Source organism: Chiloscyllium plagiosum, unplaced genomic scaffold (genome assembly GCF_037043375.1).
Source record: "Chiloscyllium plagiosum isolate Xiang-an unplaced genomic scaffold, Cpla_swu_hap1 HiC_scaffold_40, whole genome shotgun sequence".
NCBI classification, from domain to species: domain Eukaryota; kingdom Metazoa; phylum Chordata; class Chondrichthyes; order Orectolobiformes; family Hemiscylliidae; genus Chiloscyllium; species Chiloscyllium plagiosum.
In genome coordinates, this window is record NW_028270178.1 from 18,931,378 (window position 1) to 18,957,723 (window position 26,346).

The following is a 26,346-nucleotide window of genomic DNA, read 5'->3' on the forward strand; positions in this document are numbered from 1 at the left end:
TCGTAATCTCGGTTTTGTGTTTGGGTACTACCTTTAAGGTAATAAGCCTCAGGAATGCTCGCTGACTTTTTTTCTGAGTGTGCATCTCTCTCTCTCTCTCTCTCTCTCTCTCTCTCTCTCTCTCTCCCTCTCTCTCTCTCTCTCTCTCTCTATATATATATATATATATATCTTTTATTGTCTCGCTGTTCTGTTGTAAGCCCATGAGCCTTTCAGGAGTAAACACTTCTGCCTGATCATGGTTTTCCTTGCACCATTACATCAAACAGCGTGGCTTCTAACTGAACCTCAACACCTCCACACCTCCATCTTTCTGTTTAATTTTTGCTTCGTGCTGTGATTTATGATAGTGGAATTTTGTTACTACAGAGTCTGCAATACTTCCTGGTTACGTTTCTTTTAACTCATTGTTTCTCTGGTTTTTCTTTGGTTTCTCCACAACAAGAGGCGTCACCCCCACCTTGCCTCCTGCTAAACTATTCCCAAGAAAAAACACACATTCCTGGAACTGACACTCTGTCAATCACTCCCACTGTCAGTTGATGTGTTTAATCCTTGCCATCTCTATATATTAAATAGCAGTTGATCAAATCATTCTATTGCGTGTTCTGTGCAGTATAGTAGAATTTTCCTGGCTTCACATATTCTTCATCATTCAAGGTGTAAGGAGAATGTTTCACTGTCCTAAGACCATTACTATATATAATTAAACAGCCATTTATTCATAGATCCCTTGCTCTCTTACTTGGCCTTTGATGACATCCTATCCACAACAGTAAGTTATCTTCTATCTCGACACTGAAGCATGTTTCCTCTAGTGCCGTACTTTCAGACTATTGAAACATCAGGTTGCTAATTCCTTCATCAGTAATGATTTTCAGACTATATTTTGTCTTGTCCTGAGCCATTAATGACAACAATAATGACAAAACTGACTGACAGAAACGTAAGGAATAAAAGGAATGAGAAAGAGAAACAATGTTATTGATCTATCTGTCAGAATCGCAAACTAGAAACCACTTGTCAAACAACAATGCAAACTGATGTGCTGATGTAAATCAGCACCAAGCAACAAAAAGGCAAAAAGGTTTTACTTGCGTTCTGAAGACGTTGTACTGAAGCCGCAACGTTAACTCAGCATATCCTCCGCATATGCTGCTAGATTTGCTGGGTTTCTACTGCAATTTCACTTTCTGTTTATGCCTGATGTTTGATTCAATGGTTGGTGATTCTGCGCTAGTGTAGCTATTATGATGTGGTGTTAGTGAAGTATATCAAACAACACAAAGAGAGAAGATAGCATACGCAGGAGCTGAATTTACTGATTGTGCTTTCCACACAAATGAAAAGCAAACTGAATACTACAAGTAATTTCGAGCATGAAACTAGAACATCAACAATTTTTTGACAATTTTATCCTCAGTACTGAAATTTCTCAAAAAAGATTGGATACATTTAGACTTGAGATTAACTTCAACCACTTCTGATGTTGGGTAACATTGTGCATACTGGACAGAATAATTTCTCCTCCTTTTCGTGATTTCTCTCTCCTCCCGGCGAATGAAATTATATACTCATGTACAATGCAGAATGCGATTTGCAAATTCCATACCAAAACGACATTTATATATTCTGATAACGTCAGGATTTTGGCTTGGACACTATGAATTAACATTTAGGAACTGTGTGTGCTGTAAACTTGCCTGCAAATGAGAAAATGATAAAAGCCACATGTTATTTAACTTTAAAGAAGAAAGAAAATTAATTGTAATTCCAATCTTCATAATTACCGATTCATTGCTAATTAAGGATTGTTTCAATAAAATGTTCATGCACTTCCAGTAAGAGAGTCATTACCAACGTAAAAATCAAACTAACTTTGCAGATAATTTTTATCAAATAAATTGTAAACATCAGCACACTGTTTTAAAATTGCTTGCTTCTTTCTGACAATGCAAACCACTTAGTTCTCCATTTTCCAATTGCTCATCTAAAAAAAGTAAATTTGTGAAGTTAGTCATGGTTAAAAAAAAGGCAAAGAGAAAATTATTGCATGTTTGTATTGGTCTTCCCAACAGCCAAGGCTCTGAAAATAGCTGCATGTCAGGAAATGCAGGAAATGAGCAAGTCAAGAAAATCAAACAAAAATTAAATCATCATGAATATGTGACTGAACAGTATGAGTGGTATGGTTAACAATCCAGGGGACTTGTGGGACCTATCAGTGGGCATTTAAAGAAATGGCTAGTGAGATGAATTCGAATTGGTTTCAGTACTGTAAAATTGTATAAATTTCAGAATTGGAAACTGAATGCAGCAGCAGGAAGTGATCAGCTATCGATCTTAGCACCCCTCTGAGAGAACATGTTAGAACCTATTTCAAAGATATTAGATCATGACAGGAAAAGTGGAAATAACCGGGCAGAGTCAACGTGGTTTTGTGAAAGAGCAATTGCATTCAGCCAATTGATTTGAAGTTAATGACAAAATTAATATGACATGGCTGCTGGGAAACTGATGGGTGTACTGAGAAATCTGGACTTTATTTGATTGCATGCCACATGAGGAATTTTGTAGAAATCAAAGACCATGACGTCAGGGTAACACTGATATGGTTCTTAAATAGTCTAGTTAACGGAAAACAGACTGTAATTATAGGTGGTTCATTATTTCATGGCAAGATACAATGATATTGATTCTCGGGACGCAGTTGTTTACAATTTTTGTGCGTGACTTGGAGAAAAGGACTGGAACTTGCTTTTACTAATTGGCTGATGACACCGGGGGGAGGGGTTTTGGGGAGATTGAAACTGATGACGGGGAGATAAGGATAGTACATAAATAGCTTAACTAATTGCCAAAGATTTGAAGAAATGAAACAAAACGTGTGAAAATGTGATTTTCGTGATTTTGGCAGAACGCACAAAAGAAATATACATAAACAATGAGTGACTGATCCTCTGCATTGCTGGAGGTTCTGGTTAATCCTGGTCAATCATTGAAAAAAAGATTAGCTTTGCACAGAGAGCAAGTGATTATGAAAGCTTTCTTACTTTCATTGTTTGCAGTCTTAATGATTGAGCTCCTTTAAATTTTGAGCTAATGCTTCTCTTATTGTCAATTCACTTATGCCCAAATGTCAACTTATTTCTTTTCACCATGTATGTACTTTCATGGATATGCATCGATTCATGAATCTATCAGTTACCACCATCAGTATTGGGGTTATTGTATTCAGGGGACGTAATCAGTATTAATCCACGGTCGTGTTTATATTCTGGAAATCTGTGTTTGAATACTGCCACGGCAGATGGTGGAGCTTGAATGCAAAACTAGTCTTGAAACAGGATTCTAATGATGACAATGAAACCGTTGATATTTGTCTGGGAAATCCCCATCTCTTACACAACTGCACTTGAGGGAATGAAATCTGCTGTCCTTATCGAGTCTGGCCTACATGTGACTTCAGACCAACTACAATGTGGTTGAGATTGAGGAATGACCTTATAGAGGTGTACAAAATCATGAGGGACATGTATGGGTAAATATGCAAGGTATTTACCAGTGGTATGGGAGTACAGAACTAGAGAGCATAAGGTTAGTGTTTTTTTTTTGGGTGGGGGAGGATTTAAAGGGACCTAAGGCGGAACATTTTTTCATACTGAGTGCAGTGCATGCATGAAATGAGCTGAAAGAGGAAATGGTAGAGGCTGGTCTGTTTGCAACATTTAAAAGGCATCTAGATGGGCATATGAATAGAAGTGTTTTACAGGGATATGGGCCAAGTACTGGCAAATGGGACTGCATTAATTTAGGTTAACTGTTAAGCATGAACGAATTGGACCACCAGTCAGTTTCTGTGCTGTACATCTGTAAACTTTCAACTTGAAACAATGAATGGTGGGCTAGCCTGTGACTGCTACATCCCATATATGAATAATAAAAAACAGTTCTTAGAGTAATATATCCTTAAGCCAACCCAGGCAGCAAGCTATCTTATACCTGGTAAAAATGGAAAGTGAGAGAAGTAAAATATGATGTGAGAGGAAAAAAATCTCCAAGGAAGAAATAATCGCAGTAAGACAGAATCTAATATTCACTTTAACAGTGAAAATCCTAGTTTGAAAACAGTTATGTTTAACGAAATAAATGGAATTACCATGAAATTAGGACGAAGGTGCCTGAAGTGAACTGGTTAGGAAGAATAATAGGAAGGAAGCAGTGGGAGATAGTTAAGAAGGTAAATCACGATTTTCTTCAAAAAGGCATCCTCTTAAGCAGAAAAGACTCTAAGAGAGGAGTAAACAAACCGTGGTGAGCCAAGGAAGTTAGGCACAGTACAAAAAGAGTAATTGCTGGAAAAACTCAGTGTCTGGCAGAAAATGGAAGAAAAAACAGAGTTCATGCTTAAGGTCGCTTGACCTTTCCTCAGAACTGATGGTAGCAAGGAAAAGGTTGGGTAACATACAGAAGATAGGGTGGGCGGTGTGGTGGGAGGTAAGGAGTAAATGATAGGTGGTGAAAGAGTCCAAATGAAGGGAAGTAGAGTTAACCAGACAAAGTAATATATACCGATCTCACTGGGATGGTGAATGGTTGTTAATGGATACTGTTAGTGGCTAGAAATAGACAGTGTGTAATGACAGATTATGCAATAACAAGGCTTGCTGTGTGTGGTAGGCAATATGATAATTGGTCGAGATGGTTGCAGTGTTCCCAAGTGGAAATGAGGAGATATGGATAATGTGGAAAATAGAAAAAGTGGAAAATGCACCGAGCTTCGCTGGAGCTCAGCATCAAGCCTGAGACAAAGGTTTGGCCAAGGAACAGGATGGTGCGTTAAAGTGAAAGGCAACTGGATGCTCAGGGTCTTCCTTGCACGCAGAATGTAGTTATTTTGGGAAACGGTCACCCAGTCTATGCTTCGTTTTGCCAATGTCGAGGAGGCCACATTTTGAGCAGAGAATGTAGTAACTAAATCGTGGGAAGTGTAGGTAAAGTGCTGCTTCACCTGGAATGCTTGTTTACACTCGTGGATACTGAGGACGGTACAGGTAATAGTCAGGGGAATGTACTATGGGGCTATGGAGAGATGTTGGGAATGAAGGAAGTGTGGACGAGAACGTCCCAGAGGGAACAGTCCCTGTGGAACGTGGACAATGTACGGGATGTGAATATCTATATGGTGGTCGCATCTCGCTGCAGGTGGCAGAAAATGTGGCTGACGTTCTTCTGGATGTCAATGCTGGTGGGCTGGTAGATAAGGACAAGGGGAACGCTGTCACTGTTGCAGGAAAGAAGAGAGGGTGTGAGGGCTGAAGAGCCAGAGATGGTTCGGGCCTAGTTGAGAATTCTGTCAAAAGTAAAGCTCGGAATCCTCGGTTGAGGAAAGAAGGTAGACATTTCACAGGCTCCCTGTTTGAATTTCGTCTCATCAGAACATATGCAACGGAACTGGAGAAAGTTGGAGAATGGAATAGATTCTTTACAGGAAGCAGGATACGAGGGTGTAATAGTCCAGGGAACTATGGGATCCCGTGAGTCTTTGGTGGGCATTCGTGGTCAGCTTATCTCAAGAAATGGAAAAAAAAGATGTTAAGAAATGGAAGGGAAGAGTCATGGATAGACCAAGTGAATGTGAGGGCGGGGAGGAAGTTGGCGTTGCATTCCATTAAATTTCCAATTCCAGATAATTGAGGGAAACAGTACCAATTAAGTTATCCATATATTGTGGGAAGAAGGGTCAGGCATAACTGGGGTGCATGGGAGCCCACATGGCCACTCCTCTGACCAGAACAAAATGACAGGACTTAAAATAGAAGTCGTTGAGGGTGAGGACGAGCTCGGACAAGCGGAGGAGGGTGGTGGAAGGTGGGGATGTTCAGGCAATTGCGGAGAGGACTGAGACCATACTGGTGGTGGATGGATGTAAGAGGGATTGCACGTCCATGGTAAAGAGGTAACTCCAAAAGTGTAAAGCATCAGAGAAATCACAAAAGTTACTGCGCAGGAACTGGACCAGGGAAGTGTAGATCATCGTTATTTATGTTAAAGACTCTATTAATTTGAAAGAAAAAAAAAGCATATAAATCGGCATGAATTGGTGATGGCACTGAAGACTGGAATACATTCAGAATCCAGCAAAGAAGGTCTTAAGAAAAATGGTAAATCAGAAAGAAATTAAACCGTAAAGGCTATCAATATAACCGTAAAGGTTATGAATATAAAAGCTGGTAGTAAGAATTAGGATCCTAAAAGGTACAGCTATGGATATAAAGGATGCTTTGATTGTGTTCCTTCAATTGTTCTGTGGTAACAGCCCTGTGTTAAACTCTTTATGTGGCATTTGTATTCAGAAAGGGAGCGAGATAAAGAGTGGTTAATTACAGGCTAATTGGCCCAACATCTGCTTTGTGAAAAGGACCGGAATCAATTATTAAGGAAGTAAGAGTAGAATGTTTGGAGAATCATCTTTCAACCAAGCAAACTTAGTATGGCGTCATAAAAGGGAAATCTAGCCTGAGTATTTCATTAGAATCTCTTGCAGAATTCTCAAAGAGAATCATGTCTGATTGGGAACGGCAGGAAAGTGAACATGAGAAATATCGGATCAATTGTGATCCTTTTGACTGGTCGAGAAGATTATGGGACCCAAAAGGCCTAATCCTGCTCCATTTTTATCTTTTCTGATGGTGTATGGTCATCTACTTGTCGCATAATATTGCATGCAATATTTTACATACAAGAGAGCAATGGATTTGAATGTATTTTTAAAATTAATTTTGGAAGAACAGCACTTTAAAGGAATATGAATTATGACTGCATCACATTCCTTACAATATCTTCATTAATTCAAGGTGCTTTCAGATTGATGCTCGTTAGCCTATTAAGTAATACATGATATCTAAGTAAAATAAAAAAGATCAGAATCAACGACTTCATGCATTTGAAAACTAACATGATGTATATAACAGAAAGATAATGTCATACTTTAATAGATCATTCCGTATTTTACTCAGCTTTGGTGTCATATCATTCATCTTCAAACATGTTTCCCACATTATCTTCATTGCTCCAATTCCATTCACTGTTACTTTATCAAGAATCAACTGGAAAGCCTCGCTCTTCCCCTTTTCATGTATCATTTTTCTCATATGCTAGGAACATATTGCAAGATGATTTAAAATCAATAGCATGAATTGCAACATTAAAAAATATAAATGCAAAGAACTGCAGTTGCTGGAAATTTGAAATAAAGCAACAGAAAGAGCTGGAGAGAAATCAGTCACCACTTCGTATCTCGTGATTCTTTCTCAGAAGTTTTCCAAAGACGAGTCTCTGTGGCTGAAATGGTACCCCTGTTTCTCTCCACAGATCCTGCCAGACCTGCAGTTTTGCCAGCTATTTCTGTTTTTCTTCCAAAACAAAATAAGACCAGATGGCCAATTGCACAGGTACATCCAAATACGCATCCACTCACATGCATAAACCCATCACAGTCACGCACACATAATTGACCAAGCTGAAACACACATTCACACACTCACATGAAATTGCACCCATATACACACACTTACATGCACACACTCGCGCTGTCTCTCCTGCATGCGTACAGATGGAAGTTTATGAGTTTGATTTGTATTTGCAGAATTACAATATGTTTTGCTCAAAAACTGCATATCAAGGATTCTATAAGTTCAACTTTCGAAATAGAACCAGTCTCACTCAGGTTTGGGAGATAGACAGACTTTAATCTCACACCTTTTCGGCATTGTCTGAGCTGAGGTGGCACCAATTGTTACAAAAGCTGAAGCTGTTTTGAGAATGTAATTTAAATGAAGTTCTTACTTATTTACTTATTAAAGAACGAGAACTTGCATATCCCATTCTAACAGATGAAAGACATAATCTGATTTTTTTTTTAATCTATCATTACAGCTCCATGACACTGCAACACTTTTGCTCTAAATTCTGGGCCTTATGGTCTTAGACGTTGCAACCAACTGATGAAGAGACAGCTCTTTGCAAGCTAATGTTTCAAAATAACCATACTGAAATGTGTTTTTTTTCGCAAATTAAAACAATGAGGTCAAGCCCTTCATTGTCTTCATAGATTATCAATGCATCATGCTTCATTGTGACAATGTGGTCCTCAACTATTGTAAATTTCTGACCTGGTTACAAATGGTCCCGATACCAACCTGGTAGCAACAGTTGCACTTCTAGAATGTAGTCACTAAAGTTTTGTAAGATCCTATTGCAATGCATCACCTTTTAAATAATTTCCTCTCTTTATTTGAAAGCTGAAAATAGCGCCTTTGTTAAGGAGTTATTCACTTGTCACTTTTCTAAATGTTCTCTGTAGATGTGCCCATTTATTTCTGGTTCTGTGATGTGATGTGATGTGTCTTAATGATCGTAATTTGGAAATTTGATCACTAAGTCTCTCTGGACCTGAAATCCAGGCCGAAAATGAGAATCACAAATTGAATCGGAAAAGTGTATATGGCTTCCGATCACAATCATTAATTGAAACAACGTACCTCGCTCTCTTTGTCAGAGATAAAACATTTCTTCAGTAAATTCAACGCAACATGTTGACCAAATTCGTCGACTGCATCTTCCAAGCTCTTTCTGTAGTCTGCTGTGATAACTTGCAGGTCAGATTCTGAGACATTCCTCAGAAATTCGTTTAGCTTAACCTCCTCAACTGCAACGTGAAGGAAGTGAAGAGAAATATTGTTTCCAGTACAATATGTTGGGAATTATTTCTTAATGTGGTGTTTGTGTACTAAGTAACATTTGCGGTACATAATTCACTGTTAATGACTATTTCCAATAATTTCCAGCAATTTAACAACCCCTTGACTTTTAATAGTTTTATCATCATTGAAACGCCTTGCAATCAGCACAGAAAGGCACTGAACTCGCCATGCTCATACAGAGGCTGCAAGAGATAGTCAGAGGCTAGGGATTATTCAGTGAGTATCTCCAAACCTAAGTCCCCAAAAATTGTCCACAAACTACACAGCACAAGTTAGGATTGTGATGGAATACTCCCCACTTGCTTTGATGGGAGCAGCCCCAACAAAACTGAATAAGCTTTGTCCATTCAGGACAATACAAACTGTTTGATTAGCATCACATGCACACATGTCCACTGTCTGCACTGCTGATACTCAACAGCAGCATTGAAATTCATCTACAATATGCACTCCTGAAATTTACCAAATATCTTTGACAGCACCTCCCAAACCTACGGCCACTTACATCTGGAAGAGAAGGTGCTGGACACAAGTGTGAACACCACTGTCTCCACATTCTCCCAGCCAAACACCATCCTGACTTGGAAATACATCACCATTCCTTCACTATCGCTGAGTGAAACTACTGGATCACCTACCCCAAGTGCAAAGTGTATTGACGCATATCAGGGAGATTGCAGTATTTCAAGAAGGCAACTCTTCACCGCTACATTCATGGCAACCTGGGTTGAGTAATAATTGCTGGCCCGACCACTGAGACCAATATTTTATGAAAGAATGAAAGAGAATGCTTTGATTTTCATTTATTTCATTCTCTGGCCTAGTGAACATTCTCATTTTGTTTCTTCAGTCCACCTTTCAGTGACTATTGGAATGATTAGTAAGATGTCAAACACAACTTCACGGTGATTTTGAAATGATATAGGGAGCGATGACATCGAAGCTGTATCCTTCACACAATGTTAGATATGTTTTTAGTTTGTTAGTATACGTTTCAAATCATCCTACAAAAATAGTTCACTCTCTTCACCTGCAGCGTAGTGGACGTGTTCAGAGGCTGACACTGAGACACACGCCAACTATACAACAGTAGACGGAAGTGAATCATTTTCTTTATCTGCAGAGTAGGTGTATATGTTCGGCACAAAACCATGGGCTGAATAACCTATTCCTGTTGTCTGCTGTTCTATGTTCTATGATTACTTGGACATGTACAGCGGCTGAGATTGAGACTGATGTGAGCAGTACAACAGCAGATGGAAGTGATGGAAATGTACAGTGAAGTAACTTAAAACAGCTAACTGATGATTGGATGGAATAGTTTGAAGGGAGATGGAGTGGTGAGGCCAAGAAGGGATTTACACAAACACGAATGCAGAATTATCAAATGTAGTTGTTGAACCGGGAGCCGCTGCTCATCAGTGAGCCAAGGTCGTGTTGAGGAAAAACACTTAGTTGCAGAGTTGTAAAATGTAGGTAATACAGAGACACGCAAGAAGGTCCTGAGACTCACATTTGCACAACTATTTCAGTCAATCATGTCTGCCCAGACCCTCACTGATCATCCAAATAACACACCTTGGGAAAAAATCCAATTCACTGCCCAGCAATCTCTGTTAGAGGGTAGGGGTGGGAGACTGGGAGTAGGTTTGTTCACGATCAGGGTATTCATGCTGAGAGTGGATCACTGGTTGGTGATTACCCACAAGTGTTTATTTAAAGAGTTGTGTGAAACGCTGCACACTGGCCATCTGTCTGCATGAATGCCGTTGTTAATTTGAATGGATGCAATGTGATGCTGCCCTCCCTCTTACCGAATCTTTTGATATGTATGCACAACATGTGCTTACTATTGTACCTAGCGAGATCATACCTTTCTTGAGTAGATCATTCCGTATTTCATTCAGCTTTGGTGTCACGCCATCTATGTTCACACATATTTCCCACATTGCCTTCACTGCTACGGGTCCAATTGTTCTTACTTTATCAAAAATGAATTTTGAAGCCTCACTGTTGCATTTCTCTTTTATCAGCCTCCTCGAATGCTAGAAACACATTGCAGTATGATTCAAAATCAATACCATGAAATGTACATGTATGAAATTAAAAAAAAATAAGTTTGCCAGTCATGGCTGACAGGTTATATAAAATTACATTCAAAGTCACAGTAATGACCCTTAACTTCACCCTGTGGCATTGATTTGTTTGCTTGCCATTGCTACATTTTCTTTTCAATTCAACTGTAGTAACACAGTGGATACATTTTGCAATGCAGTCTTCAACATATTTCCACTTTATCTGATGCTGAATATACGGTATACATAAATTAGCAAATCAGGACATTGTTTACTTTTAATTTTTCATTCCAGATTACCAATAGTGCGGTGGTTTGCTATTCCGTTTCTGACTGTTTGTTTTCCAAATTTTAATGCAATATTAAAGAGATTGGAAGAATATATTAACACTTCTGAATGACAGACTAGTGAATGTATGGAAAAAATGAACTAAAGCAGATATTAACGAACGAATATTAATATTTAACAATAAATATTGTCAGTGCATCTTCTTAAATAATGATAAACTGTTTATCAAATACATGCAGAGTAATTCGGTCTCGGATTTCACATTTGTTTTGTTCATTCACATGCTTTGGGCATCACTTGCTGGACCAATATTTATTAACTCTCCCAAATTGCCCCTGAGGCAGTTAAGAGTCAAGCAGAATACAGCGATTCAGGACATAATGTATCAAGTTATGTCTCCTGATTCAATAATAACTGGCACACGTGACATACAGACTATTAAAGGACCCATATATGTTATTGTTCTGAAGAGAGAACTTGCAACATGTTCACCCACAGTATCTCCACTACTTCATTGTCTTCATTGATCAATAAATACTTTGCATCCATCAACAATCTGATTTTGGATTTAGGATTATGAGGTTAAATCCCACAGTAGTCTTCATAGATTATCACTGCATCATGCTTCCTTCTGGTAATGTGTTATTCAACTATCGTAAGCATCTAGCCTGGTTACAACTTGCTGAAAAATGTTTTGCTGGAAAAGCGCAGTAGGTCAGGCAGAATTTAAGGAGCAGAAGAATCGACGTTTCGGGCGTAGGCCCTGAAGAAGGGCTTACGCCCGAAACGTCGATTCTCCTGCTCCTTGGATGCTGCCTGACCTGCTGCGCTTTTCCAGCAACACATTTTTCAGCTCTGATCTCCAGCATCTGCAGTCCTCGCTTTCTCCTGGTAACACATTGTCTCTACTTCAAACCAGAAACAGCAGTTGTGCCCTCAGAATGCAGTTGCTCAGATCTGTATGTCTCTATTGAAATATAATTCTGCTTTAAACAATTTACCCTCCTTTACTGAAAGCTTGAAGATCGCAACTTGGACAAGGAGTCATTCACCTGTCATATCAATAAGTGTTCTCTGGAAAAAAAGTATCCATTTATTTCTAGGTATGCACTATGCTGTGATTTGTTGCCTTAATGAGAAGAGCAGGTAACTTTGCTCATTAAGTTTCAGTGTACCCGGAATCCAGGCACAAAATGAGAATCACAATTTGAATCTGAAAAATGTTTCTGGCTTCAGATCGAAACCAAAACTCAAAAAATGTCAAGAATCCAACATACCTCACTTTCTTTGTCAGAAATTAATTGTTTACTAAGTAAATTCACAACAAGCTGTTGACCAAATTCCTCCACTGCATCTTTCAGTCTCTGTTTGAAGTGTGCTGTGAGAGCTTGCAGATCATATTCTGAGACATTCCTGAGAAATTCATTGAGCTTGAACCCATCATCTACAAAGCAAAGAAAGAGGAGTGAAATATTATTTGCACTACAACACATTGGAAATTATTTCTTAAAGTGATGCCATTGTGTCAAATATAAAAAGTTTTGATTTTATTTCCTTTTCCTCTACGACTTTTTAGAAATTCTCAGTTCAACCTCCGATGAATTGCAGAAATCCAACAGATATCAGAAATTAAAGTTGAAACTTGATCAGCTGGGGAGCTGGGCTGAGAAATGGCAAATTGAGTTTAATAAAGGTATGTGTGGCGCCTTGCATTATGGAAACTCAAATCAAGGTCGGAGTTTTATGGTGAATGGTAGGGATTTAAGGTGTGTAGTGGAACAGAGGGATCTTGGACTTCAGGTTCACAGTTGTCTGAAAGTGGAGTCACGGGTAGACAGGGTAAAGAAAAAGACTGTTGGCACATTGGCCTTCATCAGTCAGGTCATTGGGTCTAGAATTAGACATGTTATGTTGCAGTAAACAGGATTTTGGTGAGGCTGCATGTTGAGTGTTCTGTTCATTTCTGGTCGCCTTGTTAAAGGAAGGATATCATTAAACGGAACCGAATGCAAAAGAAATTTACAAGGATGTTGCCTGGAAAAATGCTCTGAGTTGTATGGTGAGATTGGACTAGGTAAAGCATTTTTTTAACAGCGTAAGAGAGTGAGGGGAATTTTAAAGAGATGTAGAGGATCATGAGAGGCATGGATGGAATGAATTCACCTAGTCGTATTTTAACCCAGGGTTAGGAAATTGAGGCCTGGAGAACATCGGTTTTGGTTCGAGGGGAAAGAATAAAAGGGAACCTGAGGGACAACCTTTTTACACAGAGGGTTGTTCGCTTATGGAATGAACTGCCAGCGCAGGTGTTTGAGTTGGATACATTAATAACATTTAAAATACATTTGGGCAAATACATGAATAAGAAAGGATTGGAAGCAAATGGGCCAAGTGCAGGGGAGTGGCATGAGCGCCGACAGATATTTTTGGTCTGGACCAGTTGGGCCAAGGGGCTGTCTCCTCGGTGGAGGACTCAATGACTATTGAAATGATTAATTCGATGACAGATTTAACTCTTTATAATTTATATGTTATTCATGTTTTATACAAACTATTTGCATGTGAATGCATGAAACATGTTTACTAAGTTTGCGAATCACACCAGAATTGGTGCTGTAGTGGAACATGAGTAAGGTTATCTAAGATTACAAAATGAACTACATCATTGCATCGAGGAGTGGCAGATGGATTTTAATTGAGATAAATGGGAGATGCTGCACTTTTGATAAGATGAAGAAGGGTAGGATTTTTACGGTTTATGGTCAGACACTGAGGAGTGTTGTAGAACAGAGAGATCAAAGGGTTCAGCTGCATATTTCCTTGAAAATTGTGACACAAGTAGGCAGGGTAGTGAAGCACGCATTTGGCATGCTTGAGTTCATTGCTCAGATATTAAACAAAGGATTTTGGACAACATGTTGTTTTACAGGTCATTAGTGAGTGAAGGTTTGAAGTTTTAAGGCACAGTTCTAGTTTCCCTGCTATAGCAATGGTATTGTTAAATTGGAGAGGGTACAGATAAGCTTAACATGGGAGTTATCAGGTCTTGAGTTTAAACTATATTATCATTCTACCAGTACGACAGAGGGGAACACGTGTCAAAAGCTATTTCTTTCACACATTCCTACATGATAGAAAAATCAGTTTTAATTGTAGAAGCAGTGTATGGGGAGGCTGACAGAAAGGATATGCAAATTTCAATTGATTATGATGTGTTTTCCAGATTATGTTGAAAACCAGGTGTAATTGGAAAGGTGTTCTTGACATCGTCCAGTTCCTTCTGAGATGTTGTATTTGAGAACAACGGTAACATAACATTAATATTGACCTCTCTACGGCATTGCAAATCTTCCCCTAATGGTTTCTGAGGTGATTGGATGTTTACACCATCCTGCAACACACTATAATGAGGTAAACTTGCTGAGACCTCTGGCATGTTTCTGAATTCCTCACCTGCGTTCTGATCCATGACGTGTGCACTCATAGGAGAAACGTCTTTTAAAAGAAATCACATGTTAACGAAAATCTGCTTTGGGTGTAGGATTTCTCCTGCTTTCTGAATTGGATTGGGTGTAGCACGTTTTTCAAACACTTGACACTTCCCGTGTTCTCCAGTTTTAATTCCCTTCAGGTATTCGCTTTTTTAACATTATTATCGCAATGTTACGAATCAGCCTTTTCGTAAGTAATTCAACATTAGACCTGAAAATCTTTTGCCGAGTTGGTGTCTTAAAAGCATTTTGAATACATTTCACAAATGTGTTCTCCGAACAATAACGTCGCTTATTTTTTTTGAGGAATGTGCATTGAGTCTGATCCCTCAAGATTCCTGTTCTATTATGTTACTGTGTTTTGACTCTGGGACATGCACAAACTGGACAGCAGCAGATGGGAGTGAATCATCGTCAGTTTCCTGCAGTGTCCTGGGCATGTATTGTGAAGAAACTTGAAACAACGGGATTGGATGGGATGTAACAGTTTGAAGGAATAAGGGGGCTGAGGCCAGGGAGAGATTTGCAAACACAACGATGTTGAATTATCAAATCCAGGTATTGTTGAACCAGGAGCCAAAGGACGTCAGGGAATTCAGGTAGTGATGGGGAAAAGGGACTTGGTGAGTTAATTCACAAAGCAAAGAAACCTGACAGCGGGAACATCCAAGACATTTTCATGCCGATAGACTGTTATTAGTGGGTGCCTCAAGAGTGTTGGGAATATTCAAATGGTGACATGTCATGCCCATGTCTGTATTATAGATGTCACAAATTGTTTTGAATATGTTGGAGAGTTTTAAGCTGTTGATGGACTTGTTTTCTCCAAAAAATTAAATCAACATGTGTCATGGAACAAGTATTTTACAGGGAAAAAAACTACAAAAGCAATTTTTAAATCAGAATTCTGTATAAACTCTTTCTTGATACAAATGAGTGAAGTATAAATTGTAATTGTCAGAGCATGACAGAATCCTGACCCCAAAGGTAACAGTCTCACACAGGAAGGAAAGACAATTAGAGCAAAAGAGAATGACTACTTTGATGGAAGTTCCCTGGATGTGACAATTTTTTAATCTTTATATTAATTGAACACATAGCGTTATCTCACCGGGCGCATGATCACGATTCTCACCTGCTCGAGGTCCCTTTGCTTTCCCTGCCCTGTCGAAAAAAATTATCCTTCCATCTGGAGGCATATTGTTACTGGAAACGCTGTCTGAAACTTTCTCCTCTTGCTGAAGACTAGTTGATGTGGGCTTCCTTACTGCAGGGGTAATCTTCACATTGTCCAGTTCATACTGAGGTGTGGCATTTGATAACAAAGGGATAATAGTTTTAACATGTCCTTTTCTACAAATCTGCAGTTCATCCTGCAATGGTTTCTGAAGTGATTTTATGTTTACATCATCCTGGATCTCCCTGTTATGAAGTGAACTTGATGAGTCTGTTGTCATGTTTCTGGATTCCTCAGGCGTGTACTGGTCCATGCAATCTCCATGCAGAAAAGGAATATCTTTGGGAAGAAGGAAACGATTTTAAAAAATGAAGTCACAAATATTTCTCCTCCACTGGGGTTTAATTAGGCTGGGCAAAACTTAATACATCTTTCAATAACCTGACACGTTCCGTGTTGTCAACTTTCAAATAATTTCAGGTGTCCACTATTCTGTAACATTATTTTAACAAGTTAATTAATTAACCATTTTACATACTTCAAACTGAGACATAAAAATACATTCTCCAATTTTTACTTGAAGAGTACTTTGTAGATATTTGAAGAATTTGGTCTCCCAACATCAATGTGACTTCATTTTACACTGAATATGTGGAGAGTCAGTCCCCCACCCTCCCCCCAAGGTTCCTTTACTCCTCTGTTACTGTATACTGATTCTGAGACACAAATGATTTCTACAGAAGCAGATGGGTGTGAATAATGTGCAAGGTTTGTGAATTCCTCACCTGTGTTCTGATCTATGACATGCACAATGAAGAAACCTGAAACAGCTGACTAATGATGGGATGAAGCTATTTGAATGAAACAGAGGGATTTGCATAAACGGCAAATTTGAATGATCAAATCCAGTTGAAGTTGCACTCAGACCAAAATGGACGTCAGTGAGCCTAGCTCGTGATGGGGAAATGGGACGTGGTTTGACGATTCGCAAAGTGCAAGATGACTGTGGGACAAACAGTTCATTTTCATTCTGACAGACAGGTTTTAGTGGGTGCTAAAGAGTGATAAGACTATACAAACAGTAACCTGTCAGGTCAGTGTTTGTGTTATCCTTGTGGCACATTGTTTATGTTGGAGAGTTTCACACAGACATGAAACTGGACTTATCCAAAAATAAGTCAACACCCCAAATGATTCAATTATTTAACAGAAGAAACCTACAATAGTAAAATTTGAGTAAGGATTCTACGTAACCTCTTTCCTGAGATAAATTAATGAAGTATAAATCGTAAATAAGAGAGCATTTCGCATTTCTGATAACCATGTCAGCAGTCTTACACAGAGAGGAATAACAAATAAAGTAAAAGAAGATGAGCACTTTGATGGTAGTTCCCTGGATGTAATTAAATCTTTCTCAGTACATTAATTAAACACACAGTTTCATTCCGCCGGGTCCATTGTCACTGTTCTCACCTGCTCCAGGTCCCTTTGCTTTCACTGCCGTGCCGAACGAAATGCTCATTCCATCTGGAAGCATATTGCTACTGGGACCGCCGACTGAGATGTTTTCCTCTTGCAGAAGACCAATTGGTCTGGGATTCCTCACTTGATTGGAGCATGTAGGGGTACTCTTCACGTTGTCCAGTTCCTGCTGGGATGTTGTAGTTGAGAACAAAGGGATAACAGTTTTAACATGTCCTTCCCGACAAACCTGCAATTCATCCTGCAATAGTTTCTGAGGTGATTGAATGTTTACACTATCCTGGGTTTCCCTGTTATGAAGTAAACTTGCTGAGTCTGTCGTCATGTTTCTGAGTTCCTCACACAGGTGCGGGTCCGTGGAATCTCCATGCAGACCAGGAATATCTTCGGGGAATAAAAAACAAAGTATAAAAAGAAAAAGCTCAAATATTTCGAATTCTTTGGGGTTAATGTTGGCTGGGCACAATGTAATATATTTTTCAATAACTGGATACTTTCTGTGTTGTCCACTTTCAAATCTCTTCAGATGTTCACTGTTCTGTAACATGATTATAACAAGACAATTAATTATGCATTTTTCATACTTCAATATGAGAAATGGAAATCAATTCCACAGTTGTTACCTTAACAGCATTTTGTATATATTTGAAACAAATTGGTCTCCCAACATTAATGTCAATACATTTTACACGGAAGATGTGAGGAGACAGTCCCTCCAAGATTCCTTCATTCCTCTGTTACTGTATGTTGACACTGAGACACAAATGATATTTGCAGTAGCAGATGAGAGTGAATCACTTTCTGTTCCCAAGCAGTCTACAGGATATGTGTAATGAAGAAACCTGAAAAAGCTGACTTCTGATGGGATGAAACAGTTTGAAGAAAACGCAGGGATTTGCCAACATGGCAATTTTGAATGATAAAATCCAGTTGTGGTTGAACTTAGAACAAAGTGAACGTCAGTAAGCCCAGCTAATAATTGGGAAATGGGACTTGGTGTGAGGATCAATAAAGGAAAGTAAACTGTCGGTGCGACAAACAGATCATTATTATGCTGACAGACTGGTATTCGTGGGTGCTACAAGAGTGATAAGAAAATACAGACGGTCACATGTCGGGTCAGTGGCTGTGTTATAGGAGAAGCGCATTGTTCTAAACATGTCGGAGAGTTTTAAACAGGCATGAGGCTTGTCTTATCCAAAAAAAACAAGCCAATAGCCAAAATTATTCAAATATTTTACAAAATAAAACTGCAATACTAAATTCTGAATCAGGATTCAATGTAACTTCTTTCTTGAGGTAAATGAATGAAATATAAATTGTAAATATGAGAGCATTTCGCTTTTCTGATAACAAAATCAGCAATCTCACATAGGGAGGAATAACAAATAAAGTAAAAGAAAATGAACACTTTGATGGTGGTTCCCTGGATGTAATTAAATCTTTCTCGGTATATTAATTAAACACAGTTTCATCTCACCGGGTCCATTGTCACTGTTTTCAACTGCTCCAGGTCCCTTTGCCTTCACTGCTGCGCCAAACGGAACGCTCATTCCATCTGGAAGCATATTGATACTGGGACCGCCGATTGAGATGTTCTCCTCTTGCAGAAGACTAATTGGTCCGGGATTCCTCACTGGACTGGGGCATGTATGGGTACTCTTCACGTTGCCCAGTTCCTGCTGAGGTGTTGCAGTTGAGAACAAAGGGATAGTTGTTTTAACATGTCCTTCCCTACAAACCTGTAGTTCATCCTGCAATGGTTTCTGAGGTGATTGAATGTTTACACTATCCTGGATTTCCCTGTTATGAAGTAAACTTGGTGAGTCTGTTGTCGTGTTTCTGAATTCCTCACACATGTGCTCGTCCATGGAATCTCCATGCAGAACAAGAGATTCTACGGGAAGAAACAAAAGTTTAACGAAATGAAAAGCACAAATATTTCTCTTCCACTGGTGTTTGAATGAGCTGGACAAAATCTAATACATCTTTCAATAACCAGATACTTGCGGTGTGGTCGACTTTCAAATACCTTCAGGTGTTACGCATTCTTCAACATTATTTTAACATGTTAATTAATTAACCATTTTACAAACTTCAAAATGAGAAATAAAAACGAATTTTCCAGTTTTTACCAGACGAACATTTTGCAGATATTTGAAGAATATTTTCTCCGAACATTAAAGTCACTTCATTTTACATGGAATATATGGAGAGTCAATTCCCCCCAAGATTCCTTTACTCCTCTGTTACTGTATGTTGACTCTGAATCACAAATGATCTTTACAGTATCAGATGGGAGTGAATCATTTTTTGTTCATTAGCAGTGTACAGGATCTGTGTAATGAAGAAACCAAAAAGGACATCAGTGAGCCTAGATGGCGATGGGAAAATGGCACTTGGTGAGAGGTTTGATAAAGCACAAGAAAACGATCGTGGGCAAACAGGTCATTCTCATGCTGATAGATTGGTATTAGTGTGAGGTACAAGAGTGATGAGAATATGCCAACGGTAACATGTCAGGTTAGTGACTGTATAAAAGGAACGGCACGTTGTTCTCAAAATGTCGGAATGATTCAACAAGACATGAGTCTAGTTTTATCCAAAAACGAGCCAACGGCCAAAATGATTCAATTATTTTACAGAAGAAAACTGCAATAGCATATTTGGAAGCAGGATTCTATGTAACCTCTATTTTCAGATAAGATAATGAAGTATAAACTTTATGTATCCTTAGCAGGACTTATACACTTCATGGTAAGTTCCGAGGGAGTGTTGCTGAAGAAAGAGACCTTGGAGTGCAGGTTCATAGCTCCTTGAAAGTGGAGTCGCTCCTTGAAGTAGATAGGACAGTGAATAAGGCGTTTGGTATGCTTTCCTTTATGGATCAGAGTATTGAGTACAGGAGTTGGGAGGTCATGTTGCGGTTGTACAGGACATTGGTTAGGCCACTGTTGGAATATTGCATGCAATTCTGGTCTCCTTCCTATCGAAAATATGTTGTGAAAATTGGAAGGGCTCAGAAAAGATTTACAAGGATGTCACCAGGGTTGGAGGATCTGAGCTACAGGGAGAGGCTGAACAGGCTGGGGCTGTTTTCCCTGGAGCGTCGGAGGCTGAGGAGTGACCTAATAAAGGTTTACAAAATTATGACGGGCATGGATAGGATAAATAGGCAAAGTATTTTCACTGGGGTCGGGGAGTCCAGAGCTAGAGGGCAAAGGTTTAGGGTGAGATGGGTAAGATATAAAAGAGACCAAAGGGGCAACTTTTTCATGCAGAGGGTGGTACATGTATGGAATGAGCTGCCAGTGGATATGGTGGAGGCTGGTACAATTGCAACATTGAAGAGGCATTTGGATGGGTATATGAATAAGAAGAGTTTGGAGGAATATGGGCCAGTTGCTGGCAGGTAGGACTAGATTTGGTTGGGATATTTGGTCAGCATGGACCGGTTGGACCGAGGGGTCTGTTTCCATGCAATACATATCTCTGACTCTTTGACTCTATGACTGAATTCCTGATAACAATGTTTACAGTCTCACACAGGAGAGAATAACAAATAAAGTAAAAGAAAATGAACAGTTTGATGGTGGTTCACTGGATGTAATTAAATCTTTCTCGGTATATTAATTAAACACACAGTTTCATCTCACCGGGTCCATTGTCACTGTTTTCAACTGCTCCAGGTCCCTTTGCCTTCACTGCTGCGCCAAACGGAACGCTCATTCCATCTGGAAGCATATTTATACTGGGACCGCCGATTGAGATGTTCTCCTCTTGCAGAAGACCAATTGGTCCGGGATTCCTCACTGGACTGGGGCATGTATGGGTACTCTTCACGTTGCCCAGTTCCTGCTGAGGTGTTGCAGTTGAGAACAAAGGGATAGTTGTTTTAACATGTCCTTCCCTACAAACCTGCAGTTTATCCTGCAATGGTTTCTGAAGTGATTGAATGTTTACACTATCCTGGATTTCCCTGTTATGAAGTAAACTTGGTGAGTCTGTTGTCGTGTTTCTGAATTCCTCACACATGTGCTCGTCCATGGAATCTCCATGCAGAACAGGAGATTCTGCGGGAAGAAACAAAAGTTTAACGAAATGAAAAGCACAAATATTTCTCTTCCACTGGGGTTTAAATGGGCTAGACAAAATCTAATACATCTTTCAATAACCCGATACTTGAGGTGTGGTCGACTTTCAAATACCTTCAGGTATTAAGCATTCTGCAACATTATTTTAACATGTTAATTAATTAACCATTTTACAAACTTCAAAATGAGAAATAAAAACAAATTCGCCAGCTTTTACCTGAAGAACACTTTGCAGATATTTGAAGAATTTGTTCTCCCAACATTAAAGTCATTTCATTTTACATGGAATATATGGAAAGTCAGACCCCCCAAGATTCCTTTACTCCTCTGTTACTGTATGTTGACCCTGAGTCACAAATGATCTTTACAGTATCAGATGGGAGTGAATCATTTTTCTGTTCATAAGCAGTGTACGGGGTCTGTGTAATGAAGAAACCTAAAAAGGACGTCAGTGAGCCTAGATGGTGATGGGAAAATGAGACTTGATGAGAGGATTGATAAAGCACAAGAAAATGATCGTGGGCAAACAGGTCATTTTCATGCTGACAGATTGGTATTAGTGTGTGCTACGAGAGTGATGAGAATATACAAACGGTAACGTGTCTGGTCAGTGACTGTATAAATGTAACGGCACGTTGTTCTGAAAATGTCGGAATGATTCAAAAAGACACGAGGCTAGTTTTATCGAAAACGAGCCAACGGCCAAAATGATTCAATTATTTTATCAAAGAAAACTACAACAGTAAATCAGGATTTTATGTAACCTCTTTCTTCAGATAAGTGAATGAATAATAAATTGTAAATATCACAGCATGCCTGCATTCCTGATATAACAATATTAACATTCTCACACTGGTGGGGGGGAGGTGACAGCAAATAAAGTAAAGGAGAATGAGCACTATGATAGTTGTTCCCTGGACGTAATTAATTCTTTAATTTACGTGGATTAATTAAAAAGAATGTGTCATCGGGCTGGGTGCATGGTCACTGTTCTCATCTGCTCCAGGACCCGTTATTTTCTCTGTTATGTCTAAAAAAAAACTGTTAATTCCATTTGGGCGCGCGTTACCCCTGGGAACGCTGATTGTAGTTTTCTCCTCTTGCTGAAGAACAGTTGGATCTGGATTCCTGAGTGGCCGAGGACTTGCAGGGGTAATCTTCATAGGGACCATTTCGTTCTGAGGTTTTGTATTTGAGAACAATGGGATAATAGTTTTAGACTATCCCTCTCTGCAAAACTGCAGCTCATCCTCCAATTGTTTAAAAGGAGTTTGCATATTTATACAATGTTGGTCCTCCCTTTTATGAGAAAAAAAATTGCTTAGACTGTTACAGTATTTCAGAATTCCTCATTCGGTTTTGGATCCAAGACATCTCCATGCAGATCAGAAAATTCTTCAGGAAGAATAAAAAGGTTTGAAACAAAAATGAAATAGCATCAAATACTTCCCCTGCTTTGGTGTTTATGTCTAGGCACAACTTATTACATTTTTCAAAAACCTGATACTTTCCATGTTTTTCTCGTTCGAATTCCTTTTGGTGGTTTTTTTTATCTGTTCTATAGCGTTAATATAACTAACTTATCATTCTGCATATTTCAATATTACACATGAAAATCAATTCCCCAGTTCGTACCTTCAGTGCTTTTTGCATATAATTGAAGAATTTGGTTTCCCAAAGTCGATGTAATTTAATTTAGACCGAATATGGGTGGATTTTTTACTGGTCTCTGGGCAATTAGACATCAGCCTTAAAGAGTGATACAGCCCACATTACATGAATGTGTAAAGAATATCCGTACTATGAAATAAAAGTGATCTCACCGAATGCTTGTGCATGTATGCTGTTTTCATGGTCTCCATTTGAATGGGGTTGTGGAGCTGAATCTCCATTCATGGAATTCCTGGATTTAATGTCATTGCAAATGTCCGGTGTTTCAGACACAATATGTTTCTCTTTGTTCTGTTAGAGCAAGATTGTAAATCATCAGCAAGGGAGTGACATTTCCTTACATATTCTGTATTGACAATAAACAGAGCAAGGGAACTGGGTTTTGATATCTGCTCTGGTGAATATCTGTGTGGAGTTTGCACATTCTGTGGATTTGTAGGTTCGGCGCATTAGTCGGGGTAATGTAGCATAATTGGGTAGCGGAATGGGTCTGGGTAGATTACTCTTAGGAAAGTTGGTGTGCACTTGTTTGGAGAAAGGACCTGTTTCCACACTGCTGATAATCTATGAGAATACGATTCTCCCTGTGCCTGTGAGGGTTTTCTCGCATAGTCCAAAGATTTGCAGGTTTGGTCGAATGGCCACAGCAAGTTGCCCAGATGGCCATGGATGTACAGGCCAGATATATTACCCATACACATAAGGGTGAAGTGGTTCTCCTGGATGAAATATTTTTCAAATTGGGTGAATGGCGAACTTGCATGATGAGGTTTCTCTGATTCTAACTAATTAATTTGACAAATGCCCAATGAGTTGCATTATGTTTACTTCCCTGTGACTGAAACTGCCTTAAAATGTCAAATTAAGGAGAACAATTCTCCACAAATACTTGCTTTTACATTTTGCGTGATTGTAATGACAGACGTTAACAAGATCTCAATGTGTGATATGGCCATTAACTGTAGAAATCTTAAGGAATCCCTGCCTGGCAAAAGTAGATGCTAGACATGTTACTGACGCGTACAAATGCAGAAGGCACAGATATATTTCATCTCATATCAATTTGACTAATCCTTTGTTTGAATACAAGTGAGGAGCGATGTCTCAGAATAAAGATGTGAAGAGCACAAATGGAAGGCGTAGAAAGGTTGACAATATTGAGCCAACTGGGTGCTGACCAGAGAATAACATTTGTTCTCAGAGGCAAGGATGCCGATATGATGTGCAAGACGGAGGAAGAGTTTCAAGTCCAAAAGTCGAGGTTATCAGGGGATGTCTGAGTTAGATGTTTTAAATGTGGGTAAGGTCGATCGCCAAGCGGACAGCAGTTCAGACAGCCAGAATATAACTTTTTTTTATTATATCTTATGTCACATAGGGGAGAACTGGAGTTTGTATCGGTTATCTCAGAAATGAAACTTTGAGGATTAATGTGACATCATTGGAAATCAGATCGACATTAATTATATTCAAGCACGCATATGAAAGTGGAATTTGTACATTCTGAAGTGGATTGCTTTTTGGTTCATTGATATGTAAGATTATGCGCTAACACTATCGAAGTGTAACAGATGCAATATTTACTTCCTTTGGAAGCCACTGACATTATTCTGAGCTAAAAGTATTCCTCGATTTTCGTCTGAAAAAATACTTAGAAGTGGGAATTGAACGAATGAATAATTTTATTATCACGTGTACTGGACAGAGAGGAAACAGTAAAATAAAAATTCGAAAGCTCTCCCACTGTTGCCCCGGTCATACACCATTTTGAATAGTTAGAAGAATAAGGAAAATTAACAACAAAATAAGCATGGTCTAAAGTGTGTTCATCCGTCCTGAGCCAGCGTATTATCACTGACGCCCGCAAAACCGTCCTTCCTCCAACATTTTGCTACCATCGACACTGGAACCAACTAATATATAAGGCACCAATCTTCAAGCAGCATTTTTTACCGCGGGGCTGATTCTGCTCACACAATCTCGCTGACAACTACGACGTTCCCAACAACATCAGCCTGTCATCTCTTGCTGCTGTGCCAACCTCACTGATGTGTCCATAATGCCCTTCTCCCACAGCTTCGCCACCAGTGCCAGAACCAACCAGCGACAAAGTCAGCAACCCACAGCGGCTTCCTTTCGTTCTTGGTCTTACCGTGGTCGATGTAACCGCTGCTAACAAGCAGTCACCGATTCCAATGCTAGATTTCATGCACACTCCATGGAAAGTAAGAAATGAGTCAATTGAGTTCACAGTGGGCTCACTCACTGTCTCACTCACTGCTGCTATTACCATCAAAGATCAAGACAGGAGGGTGAGTAAAAGAAAGCAAAACGAAAAGGAAAGAGAAAGCATTAAAAAGAGGAACAGAGAAATAACAGTCAGTCATAGCGGAGATGTACTGGCTAACGACACCATCTCCATTGCCACCTTGATGATGAAAGTGCATGTGAAATGCATCAGACTGGTTACATCAAGCTGTTGTTGAATCATAGAGACCTCAAATCATTGAATCCCAGCAGTGCGGAAACAGGCCATTCGGCCCAAAGAGTCGGCACGAACTCTCCAAATGGCATCCCACCCAAGACCACCTTCACCACAACTCCGAAACATCACTTGGATTTTATCAAAGTTAACAAACCTGACCACATATTCTTGTACATTAGGCGGTACTTTTTTAAGCACGGCCTATCCACCTAAGCTGCACTGCTTTGCAGAAGACAAGATAGGTCCTTTGGCCCATCATGCCCTGCTGCCCAGAAACAGCCATCTAACTATTGTAGTCCTATTTGCCAGCACTTGGCCGAGAGTCTTGCCTGCCTTGTCCCTTCTTCTCAAATAAAATCGTATATTGGATAGCAATAAGTTTATATGAATCATAATGCAAACTCATGAACCTGGAATTACCAGAAAAAAATCAGGTTAATTTTACCATCGGATAATTTCTCTTTCTGACAAAGGAACCTCAAATTCTTTCAGAGTAAGTGAATTCTAATCGAAATAATTTACACTAACCTTGTCCACATCTTTTTTACTAACTTCCAGTAGTTTGTCCTGTTGTAGCTCTGCATCTCTGGATTGTTGAATGCCAGCTTCTGTTGACAAAGGTACACCTTCTCCATTACTCTCTAGAAAATGCAAAATAGTAATGACTTCAGTGAAAAATGCAAAGGTGAAATATAATAAACCCAAGGAGAGGCTACATCTTTTGTTTTGGGGCTTCAATGTGTGGGATATAATGGAATACATTTTCTCACTAACGTGATAACTTTTTTTTTGTTTTACCTGTGATATTAGTTTCAACC

At 39.3% G+C, this 26,346-nt stretch overlaps 1 protein-coding gene across 1 annotated transcript in view; it reads right to left on the reverse strand.

Moving 5' to 3' along the window:
- Positions 1-1,297: 1,297 nt before the first annotated feature.
- LOC122544125 (uncharacterized) overlaps positions 1,298-26,346 on the reverse strand; it is a 57,272-nt gene continuing 32,223 nt past the window's right edge. Inside the window, exons 14-24 of the mRNA XM_043683164.2 lie at positions 26,057-26,169; positions 23,196-23,334; positions 20,935-21,351; positions 18,759-19,175; positions 17,270-17,662; positions 15,755-16,135; positions 12,406-12,572; positions 10,639-10,810; positions 8,544-8,710; positions 6,991-7,157; positions 1,298-1,703 (exon numbers count right to left, since the gene is read on the reverse strand). Coding sequence (XP_043539099.2) covers positions 1,676-1,703; positions 6,991-7,157; positions 8,544-8,710; positions 10,639-10,810; positions 12,406-12,572; positions 15,755-16,135; positions 17,270-17,662; positions 18,759-19,175; positions 20,935-21,351; positions 23,196-23,334; positions 26,057-26,169 — 2,561 coding nt within the window. The 3' untranslated portion in view covers positions 1,298-1,675. The remainder of the gene's footprint in view (positions 1,704-6,990; positions 7,158-8,543; positions 8,711-10,638; positions 10,811-12,405; positions 12,573-15,754; positions 16,136-17,269; positions 17,663-18,758; positions 19,176-20,934; positions 21,352-23,195; positions 23,335-26,056; positions 26,170-26,346) is intronic.